This window comes from Neolamprologus multifasciatus, chromosome 9 (genome assembly GCF_963576455.1).
Source record: "Neolamprologus multifasciatus chromosome 9, fNeoMul1.2, whole genome shotgun sequence".
In the NCBI taxonomy this organism is placed as follows: Eukaryota; Metazoa; Chordata; class Actinopteri; order Cichliformes; family Cichlidae; genus Neolamprologus; species Neolamprologus multifasciatus.
Window position 1 is genome coordinate 13,081,907 of NC_140447.1, and position 9,820 is coordinate 13,091,726.

Consider the following 9,820-nt stretch of genomic DNA (forward strand, 5'->3'; position numbering starts at 1 on the left):
TCCCATCAAAAGGACAAGCAAGGCAAGCAGTGCTTCCCCAGCTACATCTAAACATAGACATCAACTAAGTGAAAGTGGTCTCTCTTCTTTCACCTCAAACAGTGTTTTGTTGTAAAGTTCTTGCTTGTTTCACATCTAGCCTTTACTTTACTGCTATCAGAAGATGTTTTGTGTGTCTGTGCCCTATTAGACTATATGGGTGCATCACAGTTACCTGCTAATTAAGGCTAAATGACATACAAATAAAAGCTGGGGCCTACCAGGCTGTTATAGGTGAAATGTGGAAAATAAACTACAGACAGAAAAAACTGTTTTGGGTTTGTTTGTTTCTTTGGTTTTTGTAATCTGGTTCCTTTTTCAGCCATACATATGAAGCTAACAACTTGCTAATTTTAGCTTTAGATTTAATGTGAAGACGAAAAATAACTATTTTCAAGGAAGCATTTTTTTTTATGACACTTAATGTCCAACTACCCCTTTAAGGTAATGCCTACACTTCACCAAGAATGCTTGTGTTGTAAAGCCAAACTTTCTTCCACTTGTGTATTTCCTCCTGGTTACTCTCTTACTGCGAGTCAAATAGTGCTAAATCCAGACCTTTTCTTATAATATATGACTAAACGTGTGTATTTGAATAAAAGACAGCACCACGCTGAGAAATAACAAGATGTCATGACACTTAAAGTTTAACACAGGCATGCAGGAGATGAGTCATAATTTCAGATCTAGAGCTTCCTCTCCATTTCTCTGTCTTTCTGTCCCAGCCTCAAGGTAAAGCCATTATGCTTGAAAAGAAGAAGCACCAAAAGGTAGCCCACTTTGGAGGAACAGAGGAGGGAAACCATGAAAAGCAAAGCCCAGGGCTTTCTGGGGGCCTCGAGAAAGAGAGAGTTGCCTTTATTGAAGAAGCCCACTCCCATGCATTCCTCTGCCAAGAGCCCTGGCCTCCCTGGAGAAAGCCAGGATGAGAGGCTGAACTCATATACAGATGGGGGTTTGTGGGCTGGAGCTGCTCCAAACACACACTGACGCACAAAAAATAATGCACCTTGTTCCTCTGTCTCCTGCCTCACTCATTGTTCTGTCAGTCAGGATGGTTTTAATACTGTGATCCACAGCAGGGACTCTCTATTTCGTGAATGGGCAACACACATGCAGGGTTTGTAAAGCAAAGCTGATTGATTTATTGGTTTCGGAGGGCTGAAGTAGGTGGAATATTAGATCCTCCTTGGGGATCTCATTGTGGGTTAGTGAGAGCAAAAGCCCTGGTTTAAAAAAAAACAACACAGGAGAGAATTTCCACTTTCTTGAGTCCAGTTTCACCAAACTCACAATGGGAGAAACGATGCTGTTGTGAAATGTTTTCAGCTCGGGGAGTTTTGAAGGGGTTGAGAGCCTTGTGTATATTGGAAGAAAGGAGTAGTCCTCTGACATTCACAGATAATTTCAGTTTTCAAGTTGGGGTGTCTGTCATAACACTTTAAGGACATACTGGCACTGGAAAAAGCATCTAACAGCTTTAGTTCGTCCATTTCTCTCAGCGGTTTGACGCTACACTGGCAATCCAGTTTGGCTGATCCGTAAAACTTGTGGTTGCAATCTGGAGACCACATGTTGTGTCTTTTCACTGAGAAAGGTTTCTGATTTCATGTACTATTTAAACTTTTACAGCTATATCATTTTTTTTACTGTACGTCTATTATTGATGAAAATGAAAACTCAGGCAAGCCCGGGGATATGGCTTAAGTTCACACAAAGGCAGGAATGCAGTACACTGAGCACCGATACAGACTAACAACACATTATTTTCATTGTTTTTGTTTTACCGGTGTATTTTTAGTGTTTCTGTTAGGCCAATCACTGCAGAGAACTCCACCCACTGCACCGGGGCCTTGAATCTTCTTTTATATTTCCCTTTCTCTTCCATAACTTATTTCCTTAAATCAATACCCAGACAATGAGTTATAAATTACCAATCAAGGACTGGGAAAAAAGGAGAAAATGTGTTCTCATGACCAGTGGGTTTGATTTAAATCATAACCTTTATTTCACAATGTCAAAACAGGAACATTTACGGGAGGAAAGATGTAAGTCTAGACTTGAATGAGCTGGCAATAGGTCAGCAATGGAGACAGGTGAACAGACGGAAACAGGATTACTTCAGATAGGGCACGCTAAATCTTCATTGTATTTTTAAAAGTGGGTATAGAAAGTGTTTTGATATTAATATTAAAGTATCTGACCACATATGTAAAAGCGATGAACCAGAAATGAATGCTGAACTACAACGCTTTGCATTATTATTTCTATAGTATTTCTTTGGAATCATAGACTGTATATAAAAGATGGAAATGTTTGAAAAGCAAAGCAAGTGTGGAACTATGGGAAAACAGCTTTCTGACTACCTCTCTAAATGCTTTCATGTTTAATTTATGGGTTCAGTCATGGTTTGTGTGACGCTGGATAAAATATTAGGTTAACCCTTAACCCAAATTTAACATACACCCTGCAAGTCCAGGTCTAGAAAGCTCAAGAGTGTGTCTGTTTGTGTAGTCCAAGAGAGATAAGATCAGGAAAATACCTGCTTGGTACAGAAAACAGGGAAAAGTCAAAGCCACTCAGGAGGTATGTTGTTGGCATTGAAGCCAGACATTCCTCAAAGGTTCAAGAATCCAGACGACAACAACCTTCGTTGCTGCTGGTAGCCGCTGGTCGATGACAGCCCTCTCCCCGTCATCCCTGCCTATTGTTTGGCCAGTGATTGACTGAGGAAGGTGTTTGTTGTTGCTGGAGCCTTATCTGTGTTTCTTGGAGTTGGCAGGAACGCGAGGCTGCTGCGTTAGCACGGCTGTCTGATGAAACTGAACAGATGCAAAACATCATGTACAGTTCAGCTAATTAGACTCTCAAAAAATGGCCACGGTGAAAGTTTCTTTCAAAAAGAGAGAAAGCAGGCACGACTGTAAGAATGTGCAAAGAAAACTGATTTTGCTCACTTTACAGAATGAAAACCAGCATATTGCAGTCTCTGCCTTCTCTGGAGAGCATGTCAGTGCTCGCTAATAAGGAGCACTGGCATTTTTATTGAAAGGTGAGGCATTTAATTTTCAAACCCTTTCTTTCCATTATTGCTTTTTTTTATGTCACCCAGTGCTCATTTTCTAGAGCTGCCAGGGCTTGAGACTATCCAGCATGCTTTGCAAAGTCCCCTCAGAGAAATATCAATTTCATAGAGCAGCTTTGAGAGCTCTCTCGCTCTTATTTAGCGATCCGCTGGGTGAACGTCTGCTACTGCCAAAGAATTCATATTATCACCTAAATTACCATTCACCCAAGACCCATCACCGACTCCCTGGAGTGTTGTTATGTTAGGATATTAACTTGGAAGCGCAGCGCTTTTGTTCATTGGCATTTTCATTTCGCACCTCTTAGTGACTGAATAACGGGGGCCCGTCATGTTGCACAAAAGAAAGAAAGTGAGCCCGCAGAGTCTGAAAATTCTCATAAGCTGTCATGAAAGCGAGGGCAACTTCCCTCGTCACTTTCTATTGTCCCAGCACAAAATATTGAAATTGTGCTCATGTCAGACCTGTTTTTCCCTCATCGCTCAAATAAAATGAAAACTGAAAGAAAGAAATTGCTTATTTGTACCAAGCGCTAAGTTTACATTACATTAATTTTGTTCCAGAAAGAACAGTACATGAGAAAATGGGCAAATAAGCTTCTAATCTGATTCTCACTCATTAAAAGTCTATATGTGTTACAAATCCATTTGCAGAGCTTTAGTGAAAATCCACACATGCATTGTTAGCAGAAGCTCAAACACCGCTTGCATATCCATCTAATCATGCTGTTTTTAAAAATGTATCTGCACATTTAGAGGTGAGTGTTCTTTTTTCTCTTTAGTGTTATTTAAAAGAAAAGAATATTGTACTCTACACTGATTAGTGTGTAATTACATCTTCCAACTAACCGATTTGTTCTCATCTTTATCCCCTAATAAAAGGAGCAGGCATCGGTTTGTGGAAGCCGCCATGTTGCCCGCCATGTTGAATACAGATGGTACGTTCCACCTAATTGTGTTTTATGTATGTGGCTAGAGCAGGGGTGGGCAACTCCAGACCTCGGGGGCCGGTGTCCTGCAGGTTTTAGATGTGTCCTTGATCAAACACAGCTGATTTAAATGGCTAAATGACCTCCTCAAGGCCTGGTAATGAACTAATCATTTGATTCAGGTGTATTGACCGAGGGTGAGATCTAAAACCTGCGGGACACCGGACCTCGAGGCCTGGAGTTCGACACCCCTAGACTAGAGGAGGCAAGTTTTAATTTGTGCCTGCACCTTCAGACTCAAGATATGAAGGAAGAATTTCCTTTCGACTTAAAGTTTTGTTGTGTAGACTGATGGTGAGTTTGCAAAACAACTAAAGATTTGCTCCCTACATGCAATAGCACCACATCAGATTAGTCTAGACTCCTTGGATATGACAGAGTTTGCCCTTCCCTGACATTGTGAGCTTTCTGTAGTGGCTGATTTACAAACACAGCAAGATCCTGAAAACTGATTCTTGGAGACATTTGCTTTTATTTGAGCCCATTTCTTAGTAAATCTCACTCCGTGTTATCTGAGCACGTCATCCCTGTGAAATATTCCATTCTGTTCCAGCGGATGTTGGAAAGCTCGTTTTCAGACGCTGTATCAGATTGCATTCACCAGCATACTCTCTTCTCCGTCCCTTGCCCAAAAGAGCTCCATCTGGGTGCTGCTGTTTCCTTTACCATTTATGTTGGCACGGACAGCAGCACCACCATGTCCAGAGAGCACTTCTCTGCCTGCAAAACAGGAAGAACGCACTGCTTTCAGATAGACACTGGAGACAGAAAACAAGCCAGCAACGATCCAGAGGCAGACAGAGGAGGATGGTAATGGGAGATTTTGAGCTGGTGCACAGCCAGTTTCTGCACTTGGCATTGTCTTACTGGATCACATTCCCTCGTCTGTGGACAATCTCTCCGTCCCAGCAACCTCTAAAGATGGGATACTTAATAGGCCAATGTTGTTTGTCGCATATCTTCTCCGTGTAAAAAAACATCGAAGAATTCTGTTTGCCTTAGCCCTGAGCGTGAAATATAAACTACTCATTGACACTGATCGATGGCAGTGACAAAGCAGTTACTTGGACAGGTGCTGAGGTTTCTGGCTGTACTTTGACTTAAAATCAAAAATTCCCATGAATGTCAAAGCCCAGTGTTATTGCAATCCTTTATTCGCAAACAGCTGCTGATCTAATTCCCAGACTGCTTCAAGTCCATTTCTTTTGGCAATGAGCATGTTTTTATTGACAGCAACAGCCTTTTAGTGCAGTCAGGAAGGGACAGCAGAAAGTTACTGTGCATTCACCTTTCAGCTTTCCCACACTGTCTCAGCCTTGTTAGCGGGCCGATATGTTCTGGGTGTGTGGGTTTGAACCAGCAAAGAGCAAATCTTGCAATGGACAATTGAATGGTCAAACGTCTGACCTTAAATCTACATGAGCATCTTTGCAATCTGAGTTTAAATCCAAGCAGAACTACTCTTTTTATCCAGGGGTATGATTATTGGCTGGAGTGTGAAGTTCAAATCCCACATCGCATATATGGTATGACCAGACTCATGCGGTGCAGGGCTTCAATTTTCACCATTGCATTTATCCTGAGTGAAAGCATGATGAGCTCCACCAGCATAAAGTGGTAACTGTCTGGTGTTACCACAGGCCTGGGTTCAAAGACTGTCACTGCAAGGCCAACGGGACTTTTATAGGGCTGCAACCCCTTTTTACATTCAAGTCAGTTTAAGAGACGATGCAATTTTGTTGAATTAACTTTATTTTTTAACCTGACATTCTACAACAATGATTAAAACTCATTACAGCAGGTGTAAATACCGAGCCTGTAAGCTCATGATCATAAACACCTCAGCTCGCTGGTAGAGGTCGGCCACGTTCCCGTACTTTCACTCCTTGTCAGCTGATGATGGGTTGTCTCCGCGTTGGACATTTGCAGTACTGGGGCAGAGGGAAAGCATACGTTGGCATGCAGACATGCACTGAACAGAGCAGCGCTGGCCTTTTGCTCAAACATCAGCTGGCACGTCTGTGCCCTCTGCGATCTCTCATGACGTGCCAACCTTAGTGCCCTGCTCTGACTTGCACAGACTCAGGCAGAAAGCACAGAGAGGGTCCTTGCACAAGAGCAGTGGAGACGGTTCTCCGCCAGCTGAATGCCAGAATGTCACAAGTCTGCGGAAGGTCTCGGTTCTTAAAAGTTCCAACGAAAACGATGCTGCTGCAGTCGATGAGTGAACTGTTGTCCAAGCGCGCTTCCTCGTGGAATCATTAAACGTGGCTATTCAGACATCCGGTGTGTGTGCAGTTTGAAGGGAGTGCAGGCGTTTAAGGGGAGGTTCTGTTAAATATTTCTCCGTCTACGTTCTTTGAGATGAACTCTGTTCTCAGCCAAGCCAAGAATGTGCCAAGTGCACCCACCCATCCATTAACCTGTCCCGAAGTGTGCCACCGTGCGAGAAAACAAAACACTTCATTAAAAGCAGAGCATGTTGGTCAAGGTCAAGTATTTTAGTTCTTTTCCAGTTAATATCACTACATTTACATGCTATTGTGCTCATAGGCTCAAACTTACACTTGTTAGGAACACTACACACAAAGCCTGACGACCATACAGGGCTACAGGGAGATTAAAGCCAGAAAAACAATTTCTTTGTTTTCATATAAGAATATTCGATTTGAGGTGACAGGAGAAAGAAAAAAACAACATAAGCTGCTGCTGCATATCGGTTTCAGCAAAAAACTTTTATCGTGACAGTTTGTTAACCTGTAGCTAAATTGAGAGGTCACATGTTCCAAACACAGCAGAGGTGGTGAGAGACGGTTTCTTCTTCACGCACACCTGCCCACAAGGGCTTCTCGAGCATTTAACGACCTCGCTTTAAGTGCTCGGAACATCTCCCCGCGGTGCCAAAATCAAGGCTGATTTCGACACGATGTTAATTTACCATCAGGACTCTTCAGGCAGGCATCCATTAAAAACCTTAAAATGTTGAAAACCTCACAGCCAACGAACAATCAAATGACTGCTTGTTTAAAAATGACATATTCCAGGCTTTTTCTTTTCTTTTTTTAAATGCTGTACATATTCCATGTGCTTGAGTTTGAGGGCCTGTGAAAACAACAAGTTGTTAATCACGCTTTCATATTTCATCAAGCACACAGAGCAAAGTCAGTAGTTTTGTTTAGCATGTGTAACACAGGCATGCAGGACCGACCGTATTCACTGAATAAGAGAGGGCACATTGTGCACTCGCATCCTCACGTGAACATCAGCAGATCAGAGCGTAAACTTGGCCAGCTCCTTCTTCTTTTCGTTGTATTTAGCGCTGAGTTGTCCTACAGCCCGTGCGTGCTCTTCATCCACCTCCTCCTTTAATCTCTGCTGCTCCTTCAGGAACTCGGCCCAGTCTTCTTTCAGCTGCTCCATGTTCGCCTTTAGACGGGTGCCCTGGCATGACACGAGGAAATCAAAATAACACAACAAAATGATTTATTTAAATGTTAAAGTGAATCATGCACTGTGCTGTATAAGGAGGGGAAATTCAAACTATCCTAAATGCCTTTAAAGCAACTTTTTTAGAAGTTGCCTTGGTGTGTGTCTTTACCTGTTGGGCCTCTAGCTCCCTCTGCTGGACTCTCTCTGCCATGTGATTAGCAGCCTCCACTGTTGGACATAACAAAACGAAGGTGCGAAAATATTGTTTCCACACATGAGTCAGACTGAATTCTCAAGGATGCCTAGAGACTCAAGATCTTAGCAACAGTAAGTTCACAGTAAACTACAGCATGGATGGAATAAACTCAGATACAGCATCTGTCTGTACAACGGTGATAACAACTGAATACTGGTTATGATGTTTGTTACAATGTTACTTCCTCCTCTGAGTGGTCATGGCAACAGCCAGAGGAGACATCATACAAACGAGCTTCTGCTGCTACACCTCGACTAGATTTTCTTATTTCTTGGATTTCCAAACATTTAATTTTTCATATTTTCCTCTATACACCTGGTTTTGTATTCATTCATTCATTCATACATGTTGAACCTGTAGAGTTTGTCTCCATGGATACAAATGAAGAGGTAACACAGAAACAAATTTGATGCAGAAAAGTAAAGAAAAAAAAAAACTTAACACATTAAGGCAAACGACTAAATTATGTGAATGATTCATGAACTATGAAATAAGATTTCAGCGAAAAACAAACAAAAAAAGTTTCATGTGTGGCTGCGGGTGGAGTAACTTACACCGTTTATTGATGTCAGACAGGTGATGTTTCATGTCCTCGAAATTTGCTGGCGGCATTTGCTCGTTCGTTTCCAGCACACTTTTATTGATGTTCTCCAGCAGACGGCTCTCCCTGTACCCCCGCTTTTCCTGAACGACAGCACAACAAGTCAGCCCACGCTCTAAACAGCAGCTGTTTTTTTTGCCACTAACACAAATAAATAAATAATTAAATAAGGTCGCTGAGTGCAATTATTTGCTGTAATATTGGACACAGACTGCAAGTAATTGCCAACTTGATCCCATTCAGTCACAGGCTGATAGCAGACTGACTGTCTTATGGCAACATTTACAGCAGGTGCTAGTAACAGAGTCAGTATCCTTAACAATCTCAGCTAAGCTAATCAATAAGAGTATGTGTTAATGCAATACTCAGCATATTACAAAATGTTTCAAAACTGAATAATATCGTATCATAGGCTGTCTGGTGATTCCCACCTCTGTTTCAAACAGTAGAAACTAATTGGCTCTGTATGTGAAAACAGTCTCTGCATTTCTTTTGATTTTTTGGGTTACTTGCAACTTCGTGTTGGTTCTCTGTCACAATGGTGTGAAAGTTTATATCAGTTATAATTTGGACTGGAACAAGCCAGGCTACATTTTTAGGTTTTCAAGGGGTTGGTACAGAGGAGTGTGTGGCTGAGTGACTCTATGCAGAGCAGTCATCAAACTCTGTCATGCTTTCACAGTGTACCTCAAACTCTCTCATAAAGTAGCGGATCTCTGCATTGATGACCGGTCTGTGGTCCAGCAGTCGTGACTGGATATCACCCACATCTGCAGGATGAGCACAGATTGGAATAAACACACTTCACACAAAACAGACACATTTAACAACTGTCTGTGCTTTATTATCTCAGCGGTGGTTTTAAATAAGTGCTTTAAAAAGCAAGGAGAGAGGCTTATAAAAGTTTAACTCACCTTTAGCGATCTTGTCCATTATTTTGAGCTCTCCTGACAGAGTCCCTTTACCTTTTATCCCTCCCCTTTGGAGCAGCTAGTTAGCTTAACCAACTGCTAGCTTTCCTCCAAATGCTAAGCTAATTCACAGCAGAAGACGTAGTTAATATAGCAAAACTATTAGCTATTAAACGTTAAACCAACAACGATGCAAAATCCTAACACATATCACATGACTCAAAATACAAACGCTACTTCCGGGAATGCTTTGGACTGAACCAAAGGGGCGGGGAGGGGTGTTCATGATCTTTAAAGGTGTATTTTATTTACATTCTGTGAGGGTTTGTTATAGTTGGGTTACTGTGACTTCCTACTACAATTGTTTTTGACATTTTGTAGGTGTATGCACGAACCTAAGTTGGAGGACAATGACGTGCTGGTTGCTGTTTTCTCCGCAGGCTCACAATGAGTGGCTCTGGCTTGTGTATGAGGCAGTGTCGTGTGCGGTGCCTGGTTGTGGACAGCAGA

At 42.1% G+C, this 9,820-nt stretch overlaps 1 protein-coding gene across 3 annotated transcripts; it reads right to left on the minus strand.

The window, feature by feature from the left end:
- Window positions 1–5,844: 5,844 nt before the first annotated feature.
- Window positions 5,845–9,556, minus strand: bloc1s5 (biogenesis of lysosomal organelles complex-1, subunit 5, muted). 3 transcript variants are annotated; one of them, XR_014876241.1, is made up of 6 exons: window positions 9,314–9,556; window positions 9,087–9,169; window positions 8,353–8,482; window positions 7,712–7,770; window positions 7,322–7,554; window positions 5,845–7,215 (listed from the first exon to the last, which is right to left on the minus strand). XR_014876241.1 is itself a non-coding variant. In XM_085173397.1 (6 exons), exons 1-5 carry the CDS (start codon window positions 9,330–9,332, stop codon window positions 7,384–7,386), a joined length of 462 nt encoding a protein of 153 aa, XP_085029523.1. In that variant the 5' UTR covers window positions 9,333–9,556; the 3' UTR covers window positions 5,845–7,215; window positions 7,369–7,383. The 3 variants fall into 3 exon arrangements, 2 of the variants coding, with proteins under 2 accessions (XP_085029523.1, XP_085029522.1); XM_085173397.1 differs by having other exon boundaries at window positions 7,369–7,554; XM_085173396.1 differs by having other exon boundaries at window positions 5,845–7,554.
- Window positions 9,557–9,820: the final 264 nt, after the last annotated feature.

What these genes read in the sequence shown, in the direction of transcription:
- bloc1s5 (XM_085173397.1), bottom strand. An exon ending in GTCTGACATCAATAAACGGT is followed by an intron (nt 7,771 to 8,352) that starts GTAAGTTACTCC and finishes TATGTCCAACAG; the next exon opens with TGGAGGCTGCTAATCACATG. An exon ending in GGGAGCTAGAGGCCCAACAG is followed by an intron (nt 7,555 to 7,711) that starts GTAAAGACACAC and finishes GTGTCATGCCAG; the next exon opens with GGCACCCGTCTAAAGGCGAA.